Genomic DNA, 17,894 nt, shown 5'->3' with positions numbered 1-17,894 from the left:
CATTGCCCCCTGGTGGGCATCCCGGGTGGATCCCGGTTGGGCACATGCAGGAGTCTGTCTGACTGCCTCCCCGTTTCCAGGTTCGGAAAAAAAAAATTTTTTTTTAAATAAAATAAATAAAACAGCACTTATAGCCTGACCAGGCAGTGGCACAGTGGATAGAGCATCGGACTGGGATGTGGAGGACCAAGGTTCGAGACCCCAAGGTAGCCAGCTTGAGCACCACCTTATCTGGTTTGAGCAAAGCTCACCAGTTTGGACTCAAGGTTACTTGCTCGAGCAAGGGGTCACTCGGTCTGCTGAAGCCACCCCCCCCCCCCCCCGTCAAGGCACATTGTTTCTCATCTCTCTCCCTTCCTGTCTGTCTGTCCCTATCTGTCCCTGTCTGACTCTGTCTCTCCCACAAGAAAACAAACAAAAAAACAGCATTTACATGTAAGTTTGGGAAATGAAGGTCTGAAGAGTCTCACCTCTGTTACTGACAAGCCACGTGACCTTGGGTAGTTTCTCTTTTCCTTTTCTTGGTTTCTGATGTACAATATGAGGCAGTTGAACTGGATACTTCTAAGGGTCCCTCCAACTGGAATATCGCTTACCTAGTTTTAATGACTTAACCTAGATCCAGTCCATCATCTTTCATTTATTTGTCTGTTTATATTTGTACCAGCTTTACTGAGGTATAATTCATATACAATAAACTACACATCCACTGCCTGTTTTGTAAATGACTCTGGAAAGAGCCAGAATCATTAAATTACATACATACTATCTATAGCTGCTTTTACGTTATTATGGTAGAGCTGAATAAATGTGACAGAGACTATATGACCTGCAAAGCCTAAAATACTTACTACTCAGCCCCCCCCTTTTTTTTCCAAATTCAGTGAGAAGAAGGGAGGCAGAGACAGACTCCCACATGTGCCCCAACCAGGATCTACCTGGTAAGTTGACTAGGGGGTGATGCTCTGCCCACCGGGGCGCTGCTCTGTTGCTCAGCAACCGAGCTCTTCTTAGCGACTGAGGCAGAGGCCATGAAGCCATCCTCAGCATCCTCAGCGCCCAGGGCCAACTTGCTCCAATCGAGCCAGGGCTACAGGAATGGGAGTGGGAAGGGGAGGGAGGAGAGAGAGAGAGAGAAAGAGAGAAGCAAGAGAGAGAGAAGTGAGAGGGAGGAGGGGTGGAAAAGCAGATGGGTGCTTCTCCTGTGTGTCCTGACTGGGAATTGAACTCGGGATATCCACATGCCGGGCCAATGTTCTACCACTGAGCCAACAGGCCAGGGCTACTCAGTCCTTTAAAAAAAAGGTTTGGCGACCCTTGATTTGGATAATGTTAGTTAAGGAAAAAGAAAAAAGGAGAAAAATCTTTTACTCAGTCACATTTCTTCCTCTTTCAGTGAAAAACTGAATGAACATCTTCTAAAGAAAGCAGCAGCAAAACCAAGTTGCTCTCTAGAGCACAACCTAGTAGGTCTGCAAGCTGGCAGTAAGTAAAGCCAGACTAGAAGTGAGTCAAGACAAGAAGCTAGCAGAGTGGTCACCAGAGGTCAGGACAGACTTGGAATGGGGAGGCAACTTAAAAATTACAGATAGTTTGCAAGTTGAAAAGCTCACAGGTTAGTGCAAGCAGATGAAGTGCCAGAAAACACAATCCAAAGCCAGCACAGATGAGAGGTTTGGTACAGTGTCAGAGGGTTCTGATACAGTTCTAGATTAGAGACACTGAGGCAGAGGCAGCCCTCTGAATAACCATACAGCAAGTTGCGATGACAAAGTCTAAAGCCCTGAAAACGCAGCCCTCAGCCCAACTCTATATGGCTGGATCCACCCCTTTGTTGGGAAATTGTGGGAGTTAAAGAGGCCTCAGTCATGTATACTGGACTCAAGATTCCAGCAACCAGTTCTCTAAGCCCTGGTCACCACCTCTGAGCTGACTTAGAAGACTCATGGGGTATAACGTGGTAGATTGGTTAATGCATTTGATTCTCATCAGTGGGCATTTTTTTCTCTCTCTCATGCTAAGTGCAGAGGTTAGGCATAGAAAATTAGTCTGGGCCATAATCATTCACCATCTGAGATGCCAAGAACACTTTTAAAATCATAAACAAAAGCATATTCAACATAAAACTTGGGTGTACTTACAGGAGGTATCATCCAACCATTCAATATGAGCCGGAGGATATTCTTTAAAATAGGAAAAGATATCCTGGGTACTCATCTCATCTACTCCAAAAATGTAGATTGTCTCCAGTCTCACTTTGGGGATTGCTAGAAAAACAGGACACAGAACAGATGATAAGTTTTCTCATCCACTACGGCATATCCCACCAGGTCCCCATTACACAGTTCAGATAACATGTGTTTAGAAAGGAAATATCCTTAAAGAGGTGACATTTATTTCAGAAGATGAGACCTGACAGCAAGGTACACTATTTTAATTTTGATCACAGACCAAACAGCATTAAACAAATGATTTAATTCAGTACAGGCATTTTGGCTGAGAAATATTAAATAGTGTTGATAAAATACACGATACCTCTCCCAAATTAACCTGCAGTAATCAAAGCAATACCAAATTCAATAGGATTATTCATTAAACTTAACATGCTGATTCTAAAATTTTTAAATGTAAAAAAAGAAAAAAATGTTCAATAGATGAGACAATTTCTCTAAGAGATGCTGTCCCTAAATATAAAGCGAAAAAGGAAACTAAAGAAATCCTACAAATAAGAAAATAACAGCTTTGCCTGACCAGGCAGTGGCGCAGTGGATAGAGCATCGGCCTGGGATGCTGAGAACCCAGGTTTGAAACTCCGAGGTTGCCTGACCTGTGGTGGCGCAGTGGATAAAGCGTCAACCTGGAAACACTGAGGTTGCCGGTTCAAAACCCTGGCTTGCCTGGTCAAGGCACATATGGGAGTTGATGCTTCCTGCTCCTCCCCCTTCTCTCTCTCTCTCTCTCTCTCTCTCTCTCTCTCTCTCTCTCTCTCTCCCCCCCCCCCTCTCTAAAATGAATAAAAAAAAAAACAACCACATGTATAGCCTGACCTGTGATGGTGCAGTGGATAAAACGTCAACCTGGAACCCTGAGGTTGCCGGTTCAAAACCCTGGGCTTGCCCGGTCAAGGCACATATGGGAGTTGATGCTTTCTGCTCCTCCCCCTCCCCTTCTCTCTCCCCCCCCCCCCAAAATGAATAAGTAAAATTTAAAAAAAAATTAAAAAAAAAAAAAAAAGAAACTCCGAGGTTGCCGGCTTGAGCACAGGGTCCTCTGGCTTGAGCATGGAATCATAAACATGACCCCATGGTCACTGGCTTAAGCCCAAAGGTTGCTGACTTGAGCAAAGGGTCACTGGCTCAGCTGGAGCCCCCGAGTCAAGGTACATATGAGAAGATAATCAATGAACACTAAGATGCCACAACAAGAATTGATGCTTCTCAACTCTCTCCCTTCCTGTCTGTCCCTGTCTATCCCTCTCTGTCTTCAAAAAAAAGACAACAAAAAAACCCCCACAAAAAACCTACTCAAGGCCCTGGCCGGTTGGCTCAGCGGTAGAGCGTCGGCCTGGCGTGCAGGAGTCCCGAGTTCCATTCACGGCCAGGGCACACAGGAGAGGCGCCCATTTGCTTCTCCACCCCTCCCCTTCTCCTTCCTCTCTGTCTCTCTCTTCCCCTCCCGCAGCGAGGCTCCATTGGAGTAAAGATGGCCTAGGCGCTGGGGATGGCTCTGTGGCTTCTGCCTCAGGCGCTAGAATGGCTCTGGATCCAACAGAGTGTCGCCCCAGAGGGGCAAAGCATCGCCCCCTGGTGGGCATGCCAGGTGGATCCCGGTCGGGCACATGTGGGAATCTGTCTGACTGCCTCCCCGTTTCCAGCTTCGGAAAAATGAAAAAAAAAAAAAAAAAAAACCCCACTCAAAATCAGCTTAAAATAAAAACAGGCAAAGAAGATGATCAGGCAATTCACACAACAGGAAATATAACAAATATGAAAAGATGGTTGACCCCACAACTATGAATTGTTGGTAGTGTGGGAGAAAGAGCCACTCCCTCTGCTGGTGGCAATGTGAAGTGGCACAGACTCTATGAAGGACGAATTAAGAATGTTCATTATAAATGTAATTTAGCAGTGTTTTTCAATCACCAGTCATGGACCGGTGCCCTAAGGAGGGTTAACTCTTTCGCTGACTGGCACAAAATTTCAGGTAGGCCAGTAGTTAAAAACCACTGATTCAGCATGCCCTATAGGCACAGGTTCTCCTCAGTACCTACCCCTAAACACACGTGGGTTCACACAGGAGCTCACACAAAGATGTTCGTTGCAGCACTACTTCTAATAACCTAATATTAGTTATCAGAGCAATATATTACGGTTTATCCGTATTAAATGAATTGTGGTTTATCCAAATAATAGAATTTTAGTTAAATACCATGAAAAGATTCTAAGAGTGAACAAAGCAAGCTGCATAAAAATACATAGAGTATGATCACAATAAAAATATTAAAACATAAACACCAGCCCCAGCCCGATAACTCGGTTGGCTAGAGCATCATCCCGAAGCACAGAGGTTGCTGGTTCAGTCCCAGGTCAGGGCACACACAGGAACAGATCTATGTTCCTGTCTCCCTCCCTCACTCCCCTCTCTATCTCCCCCATCCTCTATCTCCCCCCTTCCTCTCTCTCTAAAATTAAAAACAAACAAAAACAACCATAAACACCAACATATCCTTTCTAAGGGTACATATTTATGTAAATAAATACCTAGAAAAAGGCCTGGTATGATTCAATCCACATTGATAACCTCTGGGGAGGAGGAAAGATTAAATAAAGGTTATGGTCAAAAAAGACTCTTAACACTACCACAATTGTTAATTTCTTTCAGTACTCTAAGTACATTATTTCATTTAATCTTTTTAACTGTGGAATATGCAAATATATGAATAACAAAAATAATTTTTAAATTCTTGTATATTCACTACCTAGCTTAACGCTTAATTTCTAAAAAGGATTCGAGGCAAATAAGATATTACATGTAAAACTTAGGTCACCTTGGCCAGATAGCTCAGTTGGTTATGTCCCGATATGCCAGGGTTATGGGTTCAATCCCCGGTCAAGGCACATACAAGACTCAGTCAGTGAATGGGTGGAACGACAAATCAATGTTTCTTTTTCTCATTCTCTCTCCCCTTTTCTCTCTAAAAATCAATCAATAAGTAAAAAAAAAAAAAAAAAACAACAACCTGGGACCTGTATAACCTCTCCACATCCCTTCTTTCCCACCTTTCTCTGAAGTAATTCTGTCAAAAATTGAATACCCATTACATTACATTTGATGACATATTTTACTTTTATTTAAAACAAACTTAAAATATATGTGAATACTTTCAGATAAGAAAATTTTTTAATAGTTGTTTTATCATCTTGAAGAGTAAATCTTTTAAGGGTAGCCCACGTAGGTGTGTAAATAACGTGATACCTTCCTGCCACCCAGATTAATGAAGATGGAAATACCATCAAGACAAGAATTTCAGTAAAAGCTTATTAGTGACCAGCAGTGCAACAGTGAACAAAGGCCCAAATGAAAGGGTATTCACAATGGACATCAAGATTGAGGACTGAAGGAGTCAGACCAGGAGGCCTTTCCAGGGCTTTGAACTAAAAGCCCTGAGTCTGGATGAAAGAGATCCCATGGGAAGTAGAGAGACGGGCCCAGCAACAGGAAAAGCTCCTGGAGACAGCAGAGCACACAGAATCAGGGAAAAAAACATAGGGTAGGAGACTTGATCTGATAACAAGGATTTAATCATAAATAAGACAAGCAGAGAAAATAAACATAAAACAAAATGACAAAAATAAAGAGCATCATAAAATTGTTATAACTTTACAACATTATTTTTTTAGTGAGAGAGAGACAGAGACAGAAAGGAAGGGAGATGAATAGCATCAAAAGCATCAATCTGCAGTTAAGTCATTTTAGTTGTTCATTGACTGCTTCTCATATGTGCCTTGATGGGGGGCAGGGAAGGCAAGCCCAGAGAGCAACCCCTTGCTCAAACCAGTAACCTCTGGGCTCAAGGCAGTGATCATGGAACCATGTTGATGATCCCACACTCAAGCCAGTGACCCCACACTCAAGCTGGTGAACCTGTGCGCAAGCTGGCAATCTTCAGTTTTTGAACCTGGGACCTCAGCATCCCAGGTTGATGCTCTATCCACTGCACCACCATTGGTCAGGCTTTACAGCATTTTTGTTTTAGAAAAAAAACTGTACAGTTTAGGAAGTAGCTTAAAAACAAAAAAGAAAAGAAGAAATAAAACTTCTGGCTCAGATGTCTTTATTTTAATGTACAGAGAATGATATACACATCTAGAAATGGGCAATGAACAACCTTGTTTAAAAGAAACATGTAGGCCCTGGCCGGTTGGCTCAACGGTAGAGTGTCGGCCTGGAGTGCGGGGGACCCGGGTTCGATTCCCGGCCAGGGCACATAGGAGAAGTGCCTATTTGCTTCTCCACCCCCCCCCTCCTTCCTCTCTGTCTCTCTCTTCCCCTCCCGCAGCCAAGGCTCCATTGGAGCAAAGATGGCCTGGGCACTGGGGATGGCTCCTCGGCCTCTGCCCCAAGCGCTAGAGTGGCTCTGGTCGCGGCAGAGTGATGCCCCAGAGGGGCAGAGCATCGCCCCCTGGTGGGCAGAGCATCGCCCCTGGTGGGCGTGCCGGGTGGATCCCGGTCGGGCGCATGCGGGAGTCTGTCTGACTGTCTCTCCCCGTTTCCAGCTTCAGAAAAATACAAAAAAAAAAAAAAAAAGAAACATGTAGAGATATTAAAAAAGAGATACAAAAGCCATATTACTACAGAGATAAACTAGTCTCAATCAGCTGAAAAATAAGTAAGGTTCATTCTCAAAAGAGAACCAAACTGACAGTGGCAAGACCTACTAGGGATGGAACCTTTGTTAAGCTCAAAATGTGATGGAAGACTGCCAAAGGAGAATGCTCAATACTCCCTCACCTTGCTGACAATGTCACTGCTTAAAATAAAACAAAGCAGGACCTAGATCTGTGCCCAATCGATGAGAAAGAGCTAACTACTGAGATGGCAGTGAACAGATGGATTAGGGCAGTGGTCCCCAACCTTTTTGGGGGCCACAGACCGGTTTAATGTCAGAAAGTATTTTCACGGACCGGCCTTTAGGGTGGGATGGATAAATGAACAAAACAAAATTATGCAACAGGCGTGAAAACTGTGGTATTTTTAAATATAATTGTCGTACTTACGAGACAAGCGTCAAGAGTGGGTCTTTAGATGGATGTAACAGAGGGAATCTGGTCATTTTTTAAAAATAAAACATCATTCAGACTTAAATATAAATAAGACAGAAATAATGTAAGTTATTTATTCTTTCTCTGCGGCCCGGTACCAGTCCGCAGCCCGGGGGTTGGGGACCACTGGATTAGGGAATGAGAACTGGATCTTTACTGAATGTTGACTATAAGCAAGGTGGTGAGGGCATCATCTTGGATTTTTCTAACAGGAATAAAGACAATGAATGACAGGTAGTAGGAAAGCAGATTTCTGAAAATTCAGAGGAAAAAAAAGCCAATTCCTACCTCACACTAGAATGATAAAAATAATTTGGAAGACACTAAATATAATAACTCAGAGTATGAGCGGTGATCCCAAGGAAAGAGAAGGCAGCAAAGCTTGGGTGAGAATTATTTGCCAAAGAACACATATGGGAGACAGATTAAGGGTAAATTACTATTGACAAATGTAAAAGAATGGATGAAAAAACCTAAGAATCACTTGACTAGTGGTAACACAGCAGACAAAGCATCAACCCAGACACTGAGGTCACAGATTTGAAATCCCAAGGTTGCTGGCTCTGGGCACAGGATTGCTGGTTTGAGCAGGGGAATCGTCCACACCATACCCAAATCACCAGGTTGAGCCCAGAGGTCACTGGCATGAAAAGCCCAAGGCTGCCTGACCAGGTGGTGGCACAGTAGATACAGCATCAGCCTCTGACGCTGAGGACACGGGTTTGAAACCCCAAGGTCGCCAGCTTGAGCAAGGGCTCACCAGCAGTTTGAGTATGGGATCATAGACATGACCGCATAGTCACTGGCTTGAAGCCCAAGGTCACTGGCTTAAGCAAGGGGTCACTGGCTCAGCTGGTGGCCCCTGGTCAAGTCACATATGAGAAAGCCATCAATGAATTAAGGTGCTGCAATTATGACTTGATGCTTCTCATCTCTCTTCCTTCCTGTCTGTCTCTCTCAATAAAAGGGGAAAAAAAAGCTCAAGGCTGCTGGCTTGAACAAGGGGACACCGGCTCGGTGTCAAGGCACAGAAGAGAAACAATCAATACTATACAACTAAAGTGGAAGCAAGTACGAGTTGATGCTTCTCACAATCTTTCCTCAGAAGCAACAATGCACAACTAAACAGTAGAAGCAACTATGAATTGATGCTTTTCACCCTCTTTTCTTCTCTCTCCTCTCTCAAAAAATAAAAAAATTTTAAAAATGAAAAAAGAAATGTAAGAATCTAGAAGACTAACATCAGGCTATATAATAACATGGAAAATGCAGATGACACAATGTTAAGAGAAAAGAAAAACAAAAATAAAATCCACACATAAAAAATAAAAGGAAATACACAAAATGTTGACAGTGACTGGGTTTGGTGTGGACTCTGGGCAATTTCTCTTCTTACTCTCCTTCCCAAATTTTCTTTGGTGAACATGAGTTATTTGTGCAACATCTCGGGTACAGTCCGGAATATACAGGCTCATCAAAAATGCTGATGGCTTCTAAAAAAAATATTTAGAACAACACAGCTTTGGGACGATGATGCAGGAAAAAAAGAACTGGTTGGTGATCTATTTTTACTAATTGGCAGTAGAATAGCTATCATTAGGTAGGAACTAAAATCCAAGACATGCAACAACAGCATAAGAATTAGTTTTAATAATTCTTTTATTTTCTTCTTTTCCAAGTTTAGAGGAGGGGAGATAGAAAGACTCCCACATGCACCCCAACCGGGATCCACCGGGCAACTCCCATCTGGGACTGATGCTTTACCCATCTTGGGCTGATGCTCTGCCCATCTGTGGCCATGCTATTTTTAGTGCCTGAGGTGGAGGCTCCATGAGCCATCCTCAGCACCTGGGACTGATGCACTCAAACCAATGGAGCCACGGCTGCCAGAGGGGAAGAGGAGGGAGAAAGAGAGAGAGAGAGAGAGAGAGAGAGAGAGAGAGAAGCAGATGGTCACCTCTTCTATATGCCCTGACCAGGAATAGAACCGACTTCCCTTCCACATGCTGGGCTGATGCTCTTTACCACTGAGCAAATGAGACAGGACCTTAATAATTCTGTAATTTTTTTTTAAAGATTTTACTTATTGATTGTAGAGAGAGAAAGGTGGGCAGGAGGAGTGGGAAGCATCAACCATAGCTGCTTCTCATATGTGCCTTGACCAGGCAAGCCCAGGGTTTTGAACGGGCAACCTTAGCATTCCAGGTTGATGCTCTATGTCACCACAGGCCCAGTTAATTCTTTAAATTTAAATTCTTTAATAATTTTTTAAACTTCTCTAGTAACTTAATAGTTTAAATCTTCTAGTACAGAATTTACATCCCAATGTACTGACTGACACATGCAATTGTGGTTTCAGAAATAGGCAGCAATCTCTAAATACAGGGAAGAAGTAAAGTATGTTAAAGCCTTGAGAAGGACTGATCTTGTACTGATTTTCATAAAAGAGGAAAAAAGAAATTCCCAAACAATAGACTAAAAAGATTATATTATTCTTTGAAATTTTTAAGAATTAGCTTATCAAACAGAATCTACAATCCTTTAAGAAATCAAGTCCTTCCCATAGGAAATGATATGAGTTCATAAGGAAGTAAGCCACACTAACCCCTTTTCTTCTTTTTTTAAATTTATTTATTTATTTATTTTTATAGAGACAGAGAGTGAGTCAGAGAGAGGGACAGACAGGAATGGAGAGAGATGAGAAGCATCAATCATTAGTTTTTCGTTGGGACACCTTAGTTGTTCATTGATTGCTTTCTCATATGTGCCTTGACCGCAGGCCTTTAGCAGACCGAGTAACCCCTGGCTTGCCAGCGACCTTGGGCTCAAGCTGGTGAGCCTTGCTCAAACCAGATGAGCCTGCGCTCAAGCTGGCGATCTCAGGGTCTTGAACCTGGGTCCTCTGCATCCCAGTCTGACGCTCTATCCACTGCGCCACCACTGGTCAGGCCCCTTTTCTTTTTTTGACAGCATTACCCAGCCAAGAATTTCAATAATACATAGATGGTGTTCTATCTCGAGATCAGTAAGGCATGTGACCTACATAGTTCCTCATGACAATAAAATGAAATGTGGGCCTGATAATAAAATAAGACTTATAACTCATGGATCCCTGTTTCATGGCATGATACTGGATTGCCCTGATTAACATTTACCAACAAATGGGTGAAGATGAAGAAGCCTGGCATACCAAAGTAAGGAATATACCAAAAATGTTAAAAAGTATGGTTAACATGAAAATGAACTCAACAGACTGAAACAGTCTTGAAATTAACAAGATATAATTTGATAGGGATAAATAAGCGTAATTTTTAAACAGTGCCTCAAGTACAATATAAGTAAAACTGCTATCATATCACATACTATAAGGCAATAGAGCACAGTATCTAGTCAATAGCAAGGCTTTCGAGTCAGTTAATCTAGGTTGAAATCCTGATACCACTTTTACTAGCTGCATAACCTTGAGCATTTATTAAACTTCTCTGAGCCCATTTCTACTTCTCTATAAAACAGGAATAAAAAAATATATTCCTCATAGGGTTGTTGTGAGAAATGAATAAGAAACAAATATGCACTATGTTAATTAACACAGCGCCTGGTAAGAGAGCAAGCTCCCAAAAAATAACAGCTCTTCTTTCATTCATTCAACATGTTTTTGTCAATCAAGCAAGCCTAGAGAAACTCATACGGCAGAGCGCAGACTTTAACATGTATTCAGAGGTCTGTCTATTCAGCTCTTCACAAATACCCAGGTTTGCAAATACAACAGAGGAACTCCTTCTGTATTCATGGATTTATATCAGCATGGAATAATAAACATGACTATGAGTCACTAAAAAAGTAATAATAATTTCCCTTTTTACTTATAAATTGCTTCAGAAGACTGGGGCAGATTATATAATTCAGGGTGAGTTCTAGGAAGCAAAACATTTAGCCACAAAGATAAAACAAAATCATAAGTCTGTATCAACAGAAGTATGGATGGCTTCCCTCCACCAATCCCAATATTTCCCTGACTCCTATAAAAGGTCTCACTGTGATATATATACTTCTAACGCATGTAAAGGCAAAGAAAAGTTAACCCTTCTATGATAAGAGCAGAAAATGGCTAAAAGTCCATAGAAGCACAGGTTCTAATCTCAGTTCCACCACTAACTGAGTGACTTTCTCTAGGCTTCCTCTGACAAGACAATCTCTTTTTTTCTAGCTCAAGTATCTGAGAATCTAAGAAATAACTCAACTTTAAACAGGCCGCTGCAGAAATGGAGACTTCACAAGTCCCTTTCCTTTGGGAGTATTTGGATGAGGACTGGACATGCAAGGCAAGGCCAGAAGTACAAGGCCATGCAAGGAAAAGTTACTGTCTGGGGAAATGTGGAAAAATATCACCAAACACCACGTACCTTTCTTCATCATGTCTCGGTCCAAAGCTACATTTCTTTGGGCAAGATTTACTTCTGATCGAAAATGGAAGCGCTTTGCTCGCTGCTCTTTCTTTTCAATTGCTTCCTAGAAGGTAGATAAAGACATGTTTCAATGAATAAGGAAAGTTAAATCACACACAATCACAAACACAACATAACGCATCAGGGACAACCCTAAAATAAATCAGAAGAAATAAGCAACAATGTACCTTTAATAATTTTTGCAGAGAATGGATATTCAAAGTCAATGCTTGGAAGTTGTACACTAATGCTGTTATAATTTATAATAATCTGCATGATGATTCAATGCCTATCACTATGTCTGGAGCTGAGTAGGAACTCAATGAATATTTGTTGACTCAATGACTAATAAATAATGCTTAATTCTCTGAAATTTATTATTAGCAATCATGCTTCAAACAAATTACAACTAAACAATCTGAAATCCCAATTTTCCAGGTGCAGAACCTGAAGCACAAAAATGTTAAAAGGTTGGCTTGGAGGTACTTCAGTAGTAAGTAGGGCAGACCTTCTGATCTCAGCGCTATTCCTAGGAGCCCCACCTCTGTCCCCATTTCACACTGTCTGTGTGCATGGTAATCACACCTTTCACACTCATCCACACAACATCTCCATGAGCAGTCCACTCCCTAAGGCTTTTTCTTGGGTTAAAAATAACATTGAGGCAAAGAAAATTTCTCTTCTATTCTAGGCTTGTGTCCATGGAATTGCCAGTTTTCATCTTTAAGTGACAAGAAACAATGATGCTTCACTGAAAAACAAAATAATCAGCTTCGTAAGATTTTTTTCCTAAGAGCTAAATAAACCCAGATCTAACTGTGGGTTTCTGATAGCTCTTAGGAACCCTTCACTAATTATACATTGATTTTGCCATACTAATTAAAGGCCTGACTATAGAAAGCTTGTGGGGATTGGTAAAGCAGCAACACTTCTGTTATTTCCCAATAGTTATGCTAATTTTCTTCACTGAAGTTTTCTCAGAGCAAACAGCTATTCTACCTTCCTTCAGTAACAACTTATGCACCAATTCTGGAACCACCACTCTTTCACCCATATATTTGTTTCTTTTTTTTTTTCTGAAGCTGGAAACGGGGAGGCAGTCAGACAGACTCCCGCATGCGCCCGACCGGGATCCACCCGGCACGCCCACCAGGGGCGATGCTCTGCCCATCCGGGGCATCGCTCTGTCGCGACCAAAGCCACTCTAGTGCCTGGGGCAGAGGCCAAGGAGCCATCCCCAGTGCCCGGGCCATATTTTTGCTCCAATGGAGCCTCGGCTGCGGGAGGGGAAGAGAGAGACAGAGAGGAAGGAGAGGGGGAGGGGTGGAGAAGCAGATGGGCGCCTCTCCTGTGTGCCCTGGCCGGGAATCGAACCCGGGACTTCCGCACGCCAGGCCGACGCTCTACCACCGAACCAACCGGCCAGGGCCTATTTGTTTCTTATAATAGCAAATTCTGTAGAATTATGAACAGTACAGTCTATTCTTTTCAATTACAGTAAGAAAATATCTTCACTTTATTTTCTGTCTGTCTAAAAGATCATTTCTTTTTTTGGCCTTTAAGCCATCTAAGACAGAGACCCAGATAAAGTGTAAAAAGGTAAGCGTGACATGTTTATTTTTATTTTTTCTTTTATATATCCAATATATTATATATCCAATTTAGTACTATTATTCAGATTTCAAAATTCTGTTCCAAACTTAATTGCACACACTATTAAAGCAACAAATATGAATTGATTATTTATAATAAGGAAAATAATGGGTTTGGCTCTGTAAGCCATTACAGTGAAATTGGTAATCTAGAAACAGTAATCACTAAATAAAAAATAATACTCCCAGGTACTGAGAATAATTCAGCTGACTTGGTCTTCAAAGCTTAGACAGCCACACAATCAGGAAATCCTATTACTCTAAGTCTACAACCAGTAAGGAATAAATACATTTTTACTAAGGAACTGCTATGTGCCAAGCATTTATCATGTTTTGTTTCATTTAAAGTAGAAACAGTGTATCATTTTTAAAGAATGGACATAGTAGAAAAAAGCATCCCCTGCAGACTGGTGCAGCCACTGTGGAAAAAAGTATGAAGATTTCTCAAAACATTAAAAATGAAACTGCCTTTTGACCCAGCCATCCCACTTTTAGGAATATATCCCAAGAACACCACATCAACGATTCAAAAGGAGAAATGCACCCCCATGTTTATGACAGCATTGTTTACAATAGCCAAGATCTGGAAACAACCCAAGTGTCTGACAGTAGACGAATGGATTAAAAAGCTATGGTACAAGCCCTGGCCGGCTGGCTCAGCGGTAGAGCGTCGGCCTGGCGTGTGGGGGACCTGGGTTCGATTCCCAGCCAGGGCACATAGGAGAAGCGCCCATTTGCTTCTCCACCCCCGCCCCCCTCCTTCCTCTGTCTCTCTCTTCCCCTCCCGCAGCCGAGGCCTGGGCGCTGGGGATGGCTCCTTGGCCTCTGCCCCAGGTGCTAGAGTGGCTCTGGTTGCGGCAGAGCGACCCCCCGGAGGAGCAGAGTATCGCCCCCTGGTGGGCAGAGCGTCACCCCCTGATGGGTGTGCCGGGTGGATCCCGGTCGGGTGCATGCGGGAGTCTGTCTGTCTCTCCCTGTTTCCAGCTTCAGAAAAATACAAAAAAAAAAAAAAAAAAGCTATGGTACATATACACAATGAATACTATGGGACCATGAAAAAGAAGGAAATCCTACTTTTTGCAACAACATGGATGGACCTGGAAACTATTATGTTAAGTGAAATAAGCCAGGCAGAGATTACCTCACTCATTTGAGGAATCCAATGAACAATATGAACTAAGGAGAAGAATAGAGACAGAGGAGGGATCAAAGGATCCAGAAGGAAAGCAGACAGAGGGAAAGGGGATGATAGGGTGATAGGACGGAATAAGAGCAGAAAAGCAAATCCTGGAGAGAAGGGAGGAGGGCGTTATGAGGAGGGGCAGGGGAGGGATGTACTGGGGAACATGGGGGAGGGGAGGATGTATTCGGGGGGACACTAGAATCTATGCAAACACAATAAATTAATAAAAAAAAAATTTTTTTAAAGCATTCCCAGTGCTTTTTTTCTTGGATATGATTAAGCACAGTCACCTAGATATAGTGATTTTTATCTTGTTCTGAACACGAGAATACACAAATACTGCCTGGATGTTTTCAGAAGGCACAAAGGCATCATTGTGTAATATGAAATTTAAATAAATTTTAATCCAGCAACAAAAGAAAATAGTAGGCAAAGACTAGTTGCAGTTTTGCAAGTCCTAGGGAGCAAGTCTACCAGCTTATCAAAATGAATAAATAAATCATGGTCTGTCTTACCTTGGAGGTGACATCAATTCCGGTGATGAAGCTGCCAGCCTTGTTTTCATATCTTCTGCTTGTGTCCTAACACAAGGAGGAAGGGTAAGAAATGCTGACGGCAACTGATGAGAAACTCATGATAAAAGACAGCTGATACCTTTTGGACAGTCATTCTTTTCAGCAATCCTTCCCCCACCCTGACAACCCCTTACTATGAGGAAGCCCATTCAGTGACTATGTGGTAGCAACCAACAACTCTAAAGAGAAGTCTTTTCTACATCGTATCCTAAGACCTTAAAGAATTCCATCTACTGAAGGTATCCGTGTAAGTGAAAACCTAAAGGCTTTTGTGAAAAACACCCAAAATGGGGCACGGTCACTTATCTCCCCAACCCAGACTGGCCAAATTCATCATGTCAGGCCACGATGGTGGAGCACAAGTCTTCATCAAAATGCAGAAAATCCAGACTCACCTAGACCTACAGAAAACACGGCACAGTGCAATGAAAGGAGGGTGGGAGTGGGAAACCCAGGATTCAAATGGCAACTCCAGGGGTCACAGGTTACAGGACATGCCACAATTTCACTGCCCTCACTGGGCCTAGGTTTCCTCCATGGTATTTGCCCACCTTCCTGCCCTCTAACTGCTCTCATATTTGTGCTATAGAACCTTGTTTCCTCAACAAAAGTCATGTTCCCATCTTAAAGCCTTGGTGCTTATTGTTGCCCCTCCTGAGAACACTTCCTTTTTGTCACTTGGGGTTTGGCTTAAATGTCACCACCTCAAAGGACTTCCCTAACAGTCCTATTCCATTCTGCTTCCCACCCTGCACACCGTCTCTGCTCTCTGCACCCTTTATCCCATTAACCTGCTGTATTCTCCTCACCGCATTCACCACTATCAGAAATTATTTGTTTACTTGTGTTCCCCAAATGGAACATAAACTCCAGGAGGGAGTTTAATCTTGACCGAGGGCCTAGGACTGTGCCTGGCACATCGTGGAGAATGCAATATGTTACAATGAATGAATAAAGGGATGATACATACTTCATAACTGCAGTGCTATTTAAATGATATAAAGTAGTTGATGGTAAAATGACACTATGTTCAAAGTCGTTACCATTTGTTATCTTTAGTGACTCCATCTTCACCTTTTCCCACAATTTCAGTTTAAAAACAAGAAACCCTGCTAATGTGGTAAAAAAGTAGTTTCTTCGTGTCGGTGAGAAATTCAGTCCCTGAAAAGAACCACGCAGGCCTGAGAGCAGCCCTGAGAACCGGACACAGGACCCCCAAACCACAAGCAAAGCACCTCTCGCCATCCCCAATGTGATGAAAGACTGATCAAGAATCACTGTGAGTTCGCCAATGTTTTGGTTTCATTAAAGGTCAGATGTTGGGGCCAGAGTGCAGCGGAGCTGCTCCGGGACAAGATGACCCTCAAGTCACAGCAGAAACACCGAGTTCCGACTGCGGTCAAGTTCAGCCCTCCCAAGAGAAACCGCGAGCGCTACGTTTCCCAGACACCAGCGACACGGGAGCAGGACCAACAGGGAGATCTGGATGCCGGCGCCACCCGGCCGTTCTGGGCCGCTCTCGGTTCTGTTCCCGCCCGGGGCTCATCCTTCAGCTCAAGTCCCCAGATAGTCAATCCCAGCCCCTGCTCACGAACCCCTTGTACAGACTAGCTCAGAGGGGAAGCGAAGGGGGCGTCCTTAAGTACCCTTCAGTTCTCCCCCACCTCCTTCGGCCCCCTCAACTCCCATTTCCGGGCGCCCCAGCGTCCTTTCTCCGGCTCCGGGTCTCCCCAGCCTGGCGCCCCGCCCCCCGGGCGCTCGCTGCCCTCTCCCCTTCCCCTGACTTCCCCTGGCCGCACAGCCTGCCGCCTCCCCTTCCGGCCCGTTCCGACGCAGGGGGCTCGCTCGCTCGGCGATCTCCTCGCCGCCCGCAGCCCTCCCGTACCGGGATCAGTTCCTTCAGCGAGCGCCGCACCGGCACAATCTCCAGTTCGCCCTCCTCCACCTCCATGGGCTCCGGCTCGCCACGCTCCAAGCCGGACTCCGCCTCGGGCGACGGGAGCCCCAAGACTGGCCCCGCCGAGGCCTCAGCTTTCACAGACACTCGCAGGCCCCGTACGGCCGCCATCGCCGCCCGCCCGCCGCACCACTGATAGCCCGCCCCTCACACCCGCTGGCTAGCGTGCCCCTGCCACTGGCCACAGAGCAGCCACCTCCGTCACCTAGAGCGTCACCTGCTTCGGCTAGAAGACCTCCTTCAGCGCCACCGCCCCCTGGTGGCCGGAGGAACCCCGGCTGGAGCCCGACCTGATGAGTAGGAGGCGGACGGAATGTAAACGGAGGCGGGGCCTGCCTGAGGGGGCGGAGCCTGGAGGAAATCGGTTGTCCGGGCTTGAGCAAGCAGTAAACCTGCGAAGCTAACTTTACTGATCGGTCATTGCATGCCGTCGACTATTACAAGCACTCGACTCCTACAACCACCCTATGGAGTAGGTACAGCTATTCCCATTTCACATATGAGGCATACAAATTTACCCAAGGAGACAGGCTATTTAAGGGCTAAAACCTGAAACTGACGGGCTCCAGAGCCCAGAATGAGCTTTGGTCTATCACCTCTGGGCACTCTCTAGGTTTACAATGTACTGGCCTTGCCAACCTATGTTTCTTTCAAATCTTCCAACAATTGACCAATTTTACATACACAAAAATTGAGGCTCCAGGAGGATAGTGAACTGCCCAAAGGCCAGAGCTTTTCTGACTCCTGAAGGTTTGATCCT

General features: G+C 44.0%; 1 protein-coding gene across 2 annotated transcripts in view; it reads right to left on the bottom strand.

Moving 5' to 3' along the window:
* The window catches only part of NCBP3 (nuclear cap binding subunit 3), a 43,798-nt gene extending 26,400 nt beyond the window's left edge, over positions 1 to 17,398 (bottom strand). Inside the window, exons 1-4 of one of the 2 annotated variants that reach the window (XM_066363438.1) lie at positions 17,063 to 17,398; positions 15,118 to 15,183; positions 11,726 to 11,831; positions 2,142 to 2,267 (exon numbers count right to left, since the gene is read on the bottom strand). In XM_066363438.1, the coding sequence (XP_066219535.1) occupies positions 2,142 to 2,267; positions 11,726 to 11,831; positions 15,118 to 15,183; positions 17,063 to 17,245 (481 nt within the window). In that variant the 5' untranslated portion in view covers positions 17,246 to 17,398. Of the gene's footprint in view, positions 1 to 2,141; positions 2,268 to 11,725; positions 11,832 to 15,117; positions 15,184 to 16,823; positions 16,882 to 17,062 lie in introns of those variants that run through there. The other variant, XM_066363439.1, reaches the window with a different exon arrangement.
* Positions 17,399 to 17,894: the final 496 nt, after the last annotated feature.

Source organism: Saccopteryx leptura, chromosome 2, assembly GCF_036850995.1.
Source record: "Saccopteryx leptura isolate mSacLep1 chromosome 2, mSacLep1_pri_phased_curated, whole genome shotgun sequence".
NCBI lineage: Eukaryota > Metazoa > Chordata > Mammalia > Chiroptera > Emballonuridae > Saccopteryx > Saccopteryx leptura.
The sequence above is the reverse complement of the archived record's forward strand: the minus strand, read 5'-3'. Positions and strand labels throughout refer to the sequence as shown.